Raw genomic sequence first — 12,593 nt, 5'->3', positions numbered from 1 at the left:
GGGCTATGGCCCAGAGCCATATATAGACCACTGTTTTTCTGTGACCCCTTATTTATCCTCCCTGCTGCTCTTCTGAACCTGAGAAGACCAACAAAAGCAAGAGGTAGTGCTGTGTCCCGGAAGAACAACAAAACCACAAGGATATCTTATTATCTCTAAAGATAACAAAAGCAAAAAAATGAGCTTCTGCATTTGAAATTCCCTGGTGAAGAGCCTGATAAATGTGTTGGATGTTTAACTTTTCTCCATGCCCTTTTGCTTCCTGCTTCCCTCTCCCCACACCCCCATATTCCTAATATGGTAGATCATTTTTCATTACTTAAAAAATAAAGTATCAGCCCCAATGGTCAAGCCTGATTCACAGAAATCTCGTTTCAGGAAGATGAAAGGCAGCTTTTGGCAATTGCAGATTCTATGGAAGATGGCACCATGTCTTCTGAACTGGCTGGGATCATCAAACGTTTGTGGAAGGATTCAGGGATTCAGGCCTGCTTTGAAAGAGCATCAGAGTACCAACTCAATGACTCAGCTGCCTAGTAAGGGGCCAGTTTACAACTGAATTCTGCAATCCTAAACCGTCTGTGTGTGTGTGTGTGTGTGTGTGTGTGTGTGTGTGTTTAATGCCTGTTGTTTTTCACAATAATATGCTTAGAAGTTACGTAATTGATTCCGCCTTCAGGGTGCTGGCTCTGTATTTATGGTATTAAGCAATTGTTATGATGCTATTAAACTAGCATAAGCACAACAGAATTACACAATTAATTATCCTCTTCTCCAGTAGAGCCTTGTAAACCACCCTCCAAACATCCCAGTTTTCAGTTATCAACTGCACTCTTCTTTCCTTCAACAACTCCTCCTCTGTCTTCGTCTTCCTCACATTGTATGTGCCTGTGGCAGGCAGCTAAAGATGACACCTAGCGCAGGAATCACAAATCAAATTGTACCTATAACCTCTCTCTCCCCCTCCCTCCCTCCCTCCCTCTCTCTCTCTCTCTCTCTCTCTCTCTTTGTGTGTGTGTGTGTGTGTGTGTGTGTGTGTGTGTCTGTGTGTTTTACTGAATACATGTATCTCTGTATCTTTGAGACCATTTCCATTATGGTTAATGCTACTATTTTGCAGTTCAATTTTTTATTGCTTATGGCCAAAGGCCTTTACATTTGCAAACATTCAAACAGGCCGAAAGGCATACAATGTGAGCCAATGCTGAAATACCAATGTTGTGAGTAGACTCCAAATTGCATGAGAAGACTTCTGCTCACATGGTGGGGCTTCACTTTGCTCCTCCCCCTTGCAGCCCCCTGCATGTCTCCCAAAATCTTCTCCAGAGAATCCCCCAACCCTCCACACTTGGGAGTGCACAGGGGATGGAAGAGGGAAGGGAGGAAGGTGGAGTCTTGTTGCCTGGACAGAAGTCTATTCTCCTTGGGAATGACCAGGTTTGATACAAGCCGGTGAATACTGAACACAGTAAATAAACTGCAGAATCGAATTAAATAATAATAAGGAGGAGGAGGCAATGTGAGAAGGGATATGAAAAACAAAGAATAAAAAGCAGTAAAAAAATAATATTTTTGACATGACTTTGCAACTGATTGTTAAACCTTTCTGAGAGTTGTAGCTCTGAGGGGAAGAGAAGTCTCCTAACAACTCTCAGCACCATTAACAAACCACATTGCCCAGGATGCTTTGGGGGAAGCTATCACCATTTAAAGTGGTATGGCACTGTTTTAAATGGAGAGTGCAGATGGGCCAGTAACTCAGAAACAGATCGGATTTTTTTTTTAATGCACAGATGCAAGGTGGATCCTGGGACTATTACACACCCCTGGCATGAATGTATATTTTCTATACGTGACTTCCCCCAAAACTTTTGTCATGTAGAACCATCCAGTTGGATGCAGATTTGGTTTCTTATTTCTGCTTGTGCCCTATTTATGGCTGGATTGTATTGGCCTGCCCTTATCCCCCAGGCCATGGCACTGGACTTCCAGACGCTGCCCCAACCTCACCTCCTCATGCACAAGAGTGTCCCTGTTTCCACCTTGCAGGAAGATGGAGCTGCAATGCTTTATCTCTCTCTCTCTCTCTCTCTCTTTCTTTCTGATTCTGTAGCTATCTCAATGATCTGGAGAGGATAACAGCTCCTGGCTATGTCCCAAATGAGCAAGATGTCCTTCGCTCACGAGTAAAGACAACAGGAATTATTGAGACACAGTTTTCATTCAAAGATTTGCACTTTAGGTATGAAAGCTGTTCTTCCGTGTTTCTTCCTGAGTATGATAGATGTGCATGTGGTTTGAGATTAGAGGCCAAAGCAGTCTACCTGATTCAGGCTGCTGGATTTCTGACATTTTAAACAGCTTAAAGGGCAGTTGGAGGCTTTGGTATGGCTATGGTCACAGCCAGCAATTTGAGCCTCCCCACATCCAATGTTCTACCAGGAAATCTTGCAGTTTCCTCAGCTGTATTCATTTTGTAAATGCTCTCTCTCTATTCCACCTATGGAAACTTTACAGCTGTACACAGTCAGCTTCCATGATGTTGGCAGAAAAAAAAATAGTAATAGAATTAAAATTGTGGGTTGCGGCACATGGGCTACTGAATTTGGAAAGTCTCTGAATCTCCGGCTGTTCTCTTCTCAGCTGCTTTACATATTATCGTTGAGCTGCGCAGATTACTTTACATTGGGCCCGTCATGTGGATCAGTTCAAGATGCAGATAGGTGATTTTCCTCCAAACTGCTGGAGGATTTAGATGGTAGGATTTGATGTAACATGGTGGAAACTGCCCAATTCATGAACTAAGATACTGCACATAAACATCTCACATGCAGAGCAGTCTCAGTTAGCTTATTTGTGGTAGGGAACAATTTAAAAGCCTGTGCTCAGGAGAAACTCAAACCATTATTGGAACTGCAGGCTTCCTACTGCCTGCCGTACACTTGCAGCTAGCTCATTTCGTCCCAGTCTTACCTCTGTACTTGTCCATAACCTGCAACAGTTTATGTACACCTGTACAGCCTGGTGTCATGTGCAAATCCACCCCCTCCCATCCCCTCTGATTTTTGCCTGGTAAGCTCTGTGGAGCAAACTGTTTTGCCTGCTGTGTCCATCATGCTGTGTGAGAGGCATGTTGGATTTCATGCAGAACATATCATTTCCAATTATAATATTTGAAAAGTGGTTCTTGTTGGAGGTGGAAGCAAATAAATATTTGTGAAATGCTTTGCATGCTATTTACAAATCTAGGCAAGCAAATAGCAAAGAAACAACAAACTGCCATGCAAGAGGCATGGATTGGTTTGACAAAAGCTATGCATTTGAGTTTCCATAGCACTTCACATAGATGATTTGTGATCAGGAGATAGAAGGATTTCTTGGCTCACTGTGTACAGTGGTACCTCGGGTTAAGAACTTAATTCGTTCTGGAGGTCCATTCTTAACCTGAAGCTGTTCTTAACCTGAGGTACCACTTTAGCTAATGGGGCCTCCCGCTGCCGCCGCGCCGCCAGAGCACGATTTCTGTTCTCGTCCTGAAGCAAAGTTCTTAACCCGAGGTACTATTTCTGGGTTGGCGGAGTCTGTAACCTGAAGCGTCTGTAACCTGAAGCATCTGTAACCTGAGGTACCACTGTATACAATACTTCTCAGGCAGACACCACACAGCAAATCTCTGAGACTTGTAGTGATGAAAGAATCCTCACACCCCCCCACACCCCCCACATGCCCAACATAACTAGTGTCAGAGATGCAGTGAATGGACGTACATGTTTATCTTTTCTTTCATTTCCTAGGATGTTTGATGTGGGAGGACAAAGATCAGAGAGGAAAAAGTGGATTCATTGCTTTGAAGGAGTTACTTGCATAATATTCTGTGCAGCTTTAAGTGCTTATGACATGGTCCTGGTGGAAGATGAAGAAGTGGTGAGTCAGAACAGCAAATATGGGGGGCGGGGGGGGGCAAGGGAGTTGCAATTTGTGGAAAGCATTTAAGGTAACCTTGCATGGTTCCTTAAGAACATTATTCACATTCCCTGCTCTGATAACCCTAACCCACTGAATTCCTATTTCTTTGATTAAAAAAGAACATTGGACTTTGCATGTCACCAGGTAATGGGGCCTAATAGTCACATTTCCCTGCCTTTTACAGAACCGAATGCATGAGAGTCTCCACCTGTTCAACAGCATCTGTAACCACAAGTACTTTGCAACCACTTCTATTGTGCTCTTCCTAAATAAGAAGGATCTCTTCCAAGAAAAAATATTGAAAGTTCATCTCAGTGTCTGCTTTCCAGAATATGATGGTAAGTTTAGAACCTGTGCTCCTCCAGATGTTGTTGAACTCTCATCAGCCGTAGCCAGCAGGAGCAAGAATCTGGGATGATGGGAGTTGCAGTCCAGCAACATCTGGAGGACCACAGGTGAGCCAGTGCTGGCTTACACACCTCACTTCTTTGGTTTCTGAAGATTGCTCATGAGGAACATAGTCCCCGGATTGAAATGATTTCCCACCACTGAATTAAGATGCATGTTCTTGAGACTGCTTTCTTAAGCCCTTGGTAAAGTAAAGGGACCCCTGACCATTAGGTCCAATCGTGACCGACTCTGGGGTTGCGGTGCTCATCTCGCTTTAGTGGCCGAGGGAGCCGGCAGACAGCTTCCGGGTCATGTGGCCAGCATGACTAAGCCACTTCTGGCGAACCAGAGCAGCGCACGGAAACGCCATTTACCTTCCTGCCGGAGCAGTACCTATTTATCTACTTGCACTTTGACTGCTAGGTTGGCAGGAGCAGGGACCAAGCAACAGGAGCTCACCCCGTTGCGGGGATTTGAACCGCCAACCTTTTGATCGGCAAGTCCTAGGCTCTGTGGTTTAACCCACAGCACCCAAAGTCTAGGCTGTGTCCAGCTTGGTGAGTCCAGCTGTGTGGGCCATCTCTGGACACAGTTGTGCATTTTCATGACTCCCATAAGAATAACGATTAAAAGAATGCAAAGGGATAGTTTTGGGAAAGGGAAATAATTTTTTAATCTTACTCATGGTACATTACTTTTCTATATGAATGAAAAAGGGATTCCTTGCATGCAGTAAATGAGAATTGTAGAGACAGTTACATGTGCACTGAAGATTTAATGCACGCCATACTTTTTGTTTGGGGAGGAGGGCAGAGGTCAGTGGAGGCGGAACTCGACAGATTGTGTGCCAAGGGAAGGGAAAGCGCTATTTCTAACAAATTAATTAGTGTGGCATTTTACTGACAGTTCCTTCTGTCTTCCTCTGACTAGGATCAAACACATTTGATGATGCAGGAAATTACATCAAGAACCAATTCTTAGATCTGAATTTAAGAAAAGAGGACAAGGAGATCTACTCCCACATGACCTGTGCCACCGATACGCAGAATGTTAAGTTTGTGTTTGATGCTGTGACAGATATAATCATCAAAGAGAACCTGAAGGACTGTGGGCTCTTTTAGCTCTTCCCCCTGGGCCACCTTCATTCTGCTGTTTCTCTCTTTCTGGTTAAGGATGCCATACATTCCTGAAAGTAAGCTTTCATTGCAACCTCTTGGGCTTACTTTTGAGTAGGGATGGATGGATCAGTCTGCTACTAGTTTGTGTCAGTTCCCCGTGTGTGTTCATAAGTCTCTTTTATCCCATTTCTCAAAAAATGTGATTTTTTTAAAAAAAATTGAAAGTTCAAAAATATGTATTTGAACAAGATACATATTTAAATACATCATCTATCTCAAATGCACACCTTTCTAATCACATATAATCCTAAAATATGCTCTTTGAGCATTTTTCAGCTGACCTAGCAAAACTCAGAGAACTGAGAAATCTGAAGGATATTTACATTGTGATCTATGGATTAATCTGGAAGGTAGGTTGATTTGCTTAAATATGTGAGCTAGAATTTTTTTCTTCCATCCCTAAAAGGTAATGGTAAAGGACTGGACTGTTAGGTCCAGTTGTGGACGACTCTAGGGTTGCACGCTCATCCTGCTCTATAGGCCACAGGAGCCGGCGTTTGTCCATAGACAGCTTCCGGGTCATGTGGCCAGCATGACTAAGTCACTTCTGGCAAACCAGAGCAGTGCACGGAAACACCATTTACCTTCCTGCCGGAGTGGTACCTATTTCTCTACTTGCACTTTGATGTGATTTCAAACTGCTAGGTTGGCAGGAGCAGGGACCGAGCAACTGGAGCTCACCCTGTCATTGCGGGGATTCGAACCGCCGACCTTCTGATCGGCAAGCCCTAGGCTCTGTGGTTTAGACCACAGCGCCACCCGCGTCCCACTTCCTCCATCCCTACTTTGAAGTAAACATGCATTGGTCTGCGCTGCAAAAGCAAAAAGAGAGAAGTAGACACAATATTGTAAATACTAGTCCTTTTTGACTTGCTAAAATGTTTGTGTCGAATCACAATTTAACACAGCCAAATTGGGTAGAGTAACTTCATTGCAGGCACAATGTTCTCCCTCCCTTCTAATTTAATCTTCCACAATTCTTTCGATCTTACTGAGAATTTTTGTTTGCCTGTACCCTACTGCAATCTGAAATTCTAAACTTTTCCATTGGCAAATTTGCTTACAGTGCCACAAATCTCTATCTAAAATGTTGACATGGAGTTGTGATTGGCATTGCTTCATGGGTGTCGATTAACTGGTGCTACAAGCTTCATGATAAGTTGTGGGGAAGCAAAATATATAAAGAACACAATTCTGCCAAAGTTAAGCACTATTAAGTTCAGTTGATCACAGTGGAAGACAATGAAGCCCGTGGATTAACTGGTGAAATCCATTGGATCATGTTGACTGGATCATGTCCTATTTTTTTTCCTTGCAGATGCTGAAATAAAAATGCCCTTGCTATCACATCAGTGGGATTAATAGAAAAATGATAAATAAAAGAAATTCTTACTGTTTGTGATAGGATCCTCTGGATAAGAGGCAGCTGTCTTCTCCCCCTAACCCCCCCCCCCCAAGTCTTAAGTGGCAAGTCTTCTGACACATTTGTCTATCTGTTGGGTTAAATTTCATAGTATGGTTTCTCTTAATAGAAAACCAAAGCAGTTTTTTGTCAATAAAATGTATGCAAATGTTGCTATATCACCAAAAGCTTGTTTGGTTAAGTAGGTTTTAATTTGCCTACAGAAACTCTGTAATGCCAGAGCGGGAGCATGATAGATAATGTTGTGCTTCCTGCTTTTGCTGAACTTACAAAAACTCATTGGCTGAATCTGAAACAAGCAGGGGGTCCCTCTATGGAGAAGTCAGCACTAAGCTGTGCAAGTATTAGGCTGGTTTAAGGCTTCAGAAAGTTAAATTGAGTGCAGAAGCTCATAGGAAGTCAACACGACTTGAAAATATTTCTGATTGATTCACAGCTGTTGATTCACATCAAGAGACAGATTGCTTCATTCTTTACTTATTGCATTTTCTGACCCCTCTTGAAGGACAGCCTGACATAACACAAACAGTGGTACCTCAGTTTAAGAACAGCCCTGTTTACGAACTATTCAGTTTACAAACTCTGCAAAACAGGAAGCAGTGTCCCGGATTGTGAACTTTACCTCGGTCTAAGAACGGAAGCTGAACGGTGGAAGGGCACTGGCAGCAGGAGGCCTCATTAGGGAAAGCGCGCCTTGGATTAAGAACACTTTCAGTTTAAGAACGGACTCCCGGAATGGATTAAGTTCGTAAACCGAGGTACCACTGTATCACAGTAGTCTATTACTGAGGTTACAGATGCATGGACAACAGTGGCCAGGCCCTCATCTTGTAGTAAAGGTTGAAGATGTAAGATGATGTATAATTGGCAAACGGCACTTGGAGCTACTGCTGCCACAGCAACTGCTGCCACACACCAAAACTCGGATCACCTGATGCTCCATAGGAGACATAATTTTGATCTATGAGGTCTTTTCTTCCTAAGTCTAAAGATCCTAGAAGTTCCATAATTCTTGACTATATTGAACTCAAGGCTGTTTTTTCCTATCCAGTCTATTAGTAACCACACCAGAGATGGGGAAATCCATGGCCCACAAGCTATTGTTGGGATACAACATCCATTATCCCAGACCATGGGTAGACAAACTAAGGCCTGGGGGGCATATCTGGCCCAACTGCCTTCTAAATCTGGCCCATGGACAGTCCGGGAATCAGCGTGTTTTTACATGAGTAGAGTGTGTCCTTTTATTTAAAATGCATCTCTGGGGCATAGGAATCCGTTCATTTCCCCCCCAAAAAATATAGTCCCGCCCCCCACAAGATCTGAGGGACCGTGGACTGGCCCCCTGCTGGAAAAGTTTGCTGACCCCTTTCCCAAACCATTGGCCATGGGGGCTGAAGCCAACAGAAACTGTAGCCCAGCAACATCAAGGAAGCCACATGTTCCCTGGCCCTGCCATATACAAGTTTAGGATGGTGCTATGGAACCCAAAAGAGTAGAACTGGTTGTCATCAGCATGGAAATGTCAGCTCACTCCAAAACTTCAGCATATCTCTTGCAGCAGCTTCATATAGATAGAGGCAGCAATGGATATAGATGACAACCTGTAGAACATAATGTTGCACAGCAACATATTGCAAAGCAACTGCATGTATGGTCCTTTGGCTCTCGAGGAGGACAAGACCACCTGCAGAGCAGCCATCAGCATTAACGGAAAAATCCCCAGAAGAGTTCTAAAAACCAATCAGATCTCTCCATCTCTGAGAGGTGGACCATTGCGACTGGTCCTTTACCCCATGAATGCATTGAGGGGACCCTAATGTCTGTGACAGAGGTGATAGCATAACACTCTTCATGTCTTCCAGGCTGGTAGAAAATAGTTGATATTGTCCATTTGCCCTGGAGAGGCTCTGTGGGATGAACTTCTGCTCTTCTTCCACATGCAGAGGCCACCTCCAGCCAGGGGAGGGCGGAGGAAAGACGTGCCCCTTTCAAGAAGGACTCAATCCCATCAGCACCCAGGTCATGACACTTATGTGGGAATTTCAGTTGGACAGAACAAGTCCCTCTACCAGATTCAGCCAAGGAGCTGTTGGGATTGGGACAAGGTAAAGGTGGTCAACAGAAGCAGATTTTCTTTTACTTAGACTTTTAACCTGAAAGCCTTTGTGAAATCAGTAGTCCCATTTACAAGCTTTCATTAGTGCTGAAGGAGCTTTGAAGATGGGCATAGCTTGGGGGAAAGGAGCTCTGTCTTCACAACCAGGGGGCACTTCGTTCTCTTCCTGCACTGTGCTGCAGCCTCACAGTCTGGCGCAGGAAGAGTTCGGGGCAAGTGGAGGCAATGCCAGGGCATGTCTCTCTCTCTTTACGTTCTTCTGCAGTTTGTAACACAACGACGGGAGAGTTATTCAGCTGACTGGACAGAGAGTTCTCCCACTCATCTGGTACAGCACAGTGTGAGTTGCCTGGTTGCCAAGCAATTGGGTGACCCCTTGTCTCTTTCAGTGCTGTGCTGCCTGTCTCCTCTTCTTCTTTGGTGGCTGAAGCGTTTGTGAACATTCCTAGAAGAAGCAAGTTTAAAGGCAGTGCAGGTGCTTTGGGGGGCATTTCTGAGACCCCTGGTGCCCGTTTCACTCCTGTAAAAACTTAAGCTCAGCTGTAGTGTTACCTGACCAGCTGCGGACAACACAAACAGCGCCGGATTTACGTATAAGCTAAACAAGCTATAGCTTATGGCCCCACTCTCTTGGGGCCCCCCAAAAAATTAAAGGGAAAAAACTGGATTTACTTTGATAAAATACATATTTTGTTATGTGCAATTGGCTTTAGATACCTATTAGGTCCACAAATTACCATATAGCATATATTCAACACAAAAAACAGTGACAATTTGTTGTTGACAAAGGACAGCTGGACAAATAAAAGGCCCCATTGCCTTCAGTAGCTTAGGGCCTCATCAAACCGAAATCTGGCCCTGGACACAAACAAGGGCCATGTGGCTAGTTAGCCTTTCATTCCTTGCTGAGGTGGTGATGCAGAGGCAGAAACCCTGCCATTCTTTCAGTCTCTAGTCCAAGACCCAGCACAAGCTCTGGTCCTGACACATGCACAACAGTGGTGAATCAATAGTGAAAGGGCATGGTATATGCTAACCCAAGTGACCTCTGCCACATCCGCAATATGCACACCTATGAGCTTTTGAAATCCAGCACTTTCACTGATTTATTATCTGCATTGCTGAATGCTGTTGTTCGATGAATTATTTCTAAAGTAAATACTGTCAATAGGAAGTTTCCTTAAAAAGCCTCCCAGTATAAATATTTGAATACCACAGTAGCATAGCTCAACAGCGTGTAAAAGGAACTGCAAAACCTAACATTTCGACTTCCTACCGCAATGCTCTTAATGCAAAGGAATGATAGTCGGGTTCCATCTATTCTTTTCATCATTGTGCAGCAAACTGCACTCAAGTAAATCTTTATTAAAATAGCTATTTTAAAAAGGAAAGAAAGAAAGAAATGAACAGCAGCCTTATTCAAATTATTACCACATTTTGTCAAAGATAAGCAGGTGCCCAGAATAAGTATCTGCCTTGTTATGGAAAGCACATTATAATCCTGTTTGCCAGGAGTGCAAAGCATGACAGGACTGGAGTAGTGACTTGAGCTCTGGCTGGTGCTTACTAGGAGAGAGATGGGCAAGGTGGCCGTGAGGTTGGTGTGCTGCAAATGCATGCCAAGAGCAGTGGATTGGCTCCAGCAATGCATGGGACTGTGCTGACCAAGCCATCAGCTCACCCTCACCCCTACTTTTCAGTAAGCAGCAGGAGCAACAGGACCAACTGGAGGTCAAGTGAGAATCACTGCAGGACCACACCATCCGCTACTGCTCTGTGAAATTTTAGACAGCTCACCCAGTTTGGAGATTCCTTTGCTTGTTGTCTTTAGTAGTGCTCATAATCATGCAAGTTTTTTCCACCGAAGCTCCAGAAGGGGGCATAGGTGAGGGCAGATCCTCCCCATTGACCCACCAGAAGCTATGAGGATGTTCAGATAATGTCCTTAAAGTATTAAAAGCAGGCAGGAGAGGACCATGGGGCTGCTGGTGCCCCCCATTAAACACCCCTCCTAAACCATATGCATATTGGTCAACTGTGAGAAAGGACCCTATGCACCTACCAAGCTATGTTTCTGGAACTTCTCCATGTGAGGGATCAGTCCATGTATGCACAGGAACTCTTCACTCAGCCCTTATATGAGCAGCTGGCAGGACCTTGGCTAGTAAGCCTGCTGGCACAGGGGGTGGGGCTAATCTGTGCCATCCTGCTAATTCCTCATGTGTTGGGTTATCCCATGGGAGATAGACTCCGAAGGTGAAGATGTCTTCCCACCTTCTAGGTGAGGCTAACTGAGAAGAAGAGCTCCTCATACTCTGTTAAATAAAACTAGAAATAGTGTATTTGCTGTACTATTTAAATTTAATTTGAAATGGCATCAGAAGGCTGCAGAAAAGTTGGGTTTTCAGAGAAGAGGAAAACCTCATATAAGCTCTTTATTAGTACAGAACACTGATATTGTGAAATGCATTTTCTGGATAATGAGTTCAAAACCTTCGATTAGAGAACAGTCAACAATGGTGAGATGTAATCATTGGCGGAGGAAGGCGTAGAGGGTGTGGTGCGCAGTGGGTGTCAGCCGTGAGGGCGGGTGACATCACCACGCCACCCACAACCCCACCCCACGCTCACTGCACGGGCAGTGGACCGCTAGGGATATTGCTGTCCCGGGTGGCGAGCAGCGCCCCCCCCTCCCGCTCGCCGTGCAGGCAGCTAGCGGTGCCCCCCCCCCACGCTTGCCGTGCGGATGGCTAGCCCCGCCCCCGCGCCACTCTGGGTCCCGGGGCAGGTAGCTCCGCCCCTGTATGTAATGAACTAGGCAGGAAGAGCTGAGTTTAATACTTTAATTAGTTATCCATAAATACTTTGACCTATTCACACACTAATGTACATCAATTAACTTTTCTGCACTTGATTACTAAAATAATAATGACAAGCAGCTGAATGTGTTAGGGTACTCCTTTGGAAAGCATTACATTTTAGGATAATGAAGTGTCTGTAGTGTAATATCTGTGATATCTCATTCATATACACATATATTATCTGTTGTCACTGTGGTCAAGCACTGGTCTTTGAGCCAGCCCTTATGCAGGAACATAAAGGTAAAGGTAAAGGGACCCCTGACAGTTAAGTCCAGTCACAAACGACTCTGGGGTTGCAGAGCTCATCTCGCTTTACAGGCTGAGGGAGCAAGCCTTCGTCGGCAGACACTTTTTCCGGGTCATGTGGCCAGCATGACTAAACCGCTTCTGGTGCAGCAGAACATGAAAAGCAGAGCAGCACACAGAAACACTGTTTACCTTCCCGCCGGAGCGGTACCTATTAATCTACTTGCACTTTTTGGTGTGCTTTCGAACTGCTAGGTTGGCAAGAGCTGGGACCGAGCAACAGGAGCTCACCCTGTTGTGGGGATTCGAACCACCAACCTTCCAATCGGCAAACCAAAGGCTCAGTAGTTTAGACCACAGCGCCACCCACCTCCCTTTTTATGCAGGAGCATACACAATTGCAAATTGCA

At 44.7% G+C, this 12,593-nt stretch overlaps 1 protein-coding gene across 8 annotated transcripts in view; it reads left to right on the top strand.

Moving 5' to 3' along the window:
• Positions 1-12,593, top strand: part of LOC309351465 (guanine nucleotide-binding protein G(t) subunit alpha-3) — a 249,761-nt gene that overhangs the window by 50,738 nt on the left and 186,430 nt on the right. For 7 of the 8 annotated variants that reach the window (XM_081879201.1, XM_081879199.1, XM_081879203.1 and 4 more), the window contains 5 exons: positions 379-536; positions 2,114-2,242; positions 3,795-3,924; positions 4,151-4,304; positions 5,287-6,982. In XM_081879201.1, the coding sequence (XP_081735327.1) occupies positions 379-536; positions 2,114-2,242; positions 3,795-3,924; positions 4,151-4,304; positions 5,287-5,477 (762 nt within the window). In that variant the 3' untranslated portion in view covers positions 5,478-6,982. Of the gene's footprint in view, positions 1-378; positions 537-2,113; positions 2,243-3,794; positions 3,925-4,150; positions 4,305-5,286; positions 6,983-12,593 lie in introns of those variants that run through there. The other variant, XR_014160849.1, reaches the window with a different exon arrangement.

The sequence above is a fragment of the Podarcis erhardii genome, assembly GCF_964252035.2.
Source record: "Podarcis erhardii genome assembly, chromosome: 10".
Taxonomy (NCBI): domain Eukaryota; kingdom Metazoa; phylum Chordata; class Lepidosauria; order Squamata; family Lacertidae; genus Podarcis; species Podarcis erhardii.
This window is presented reverse-complemented; position numbering and strand designations above follow the sequence as displayed.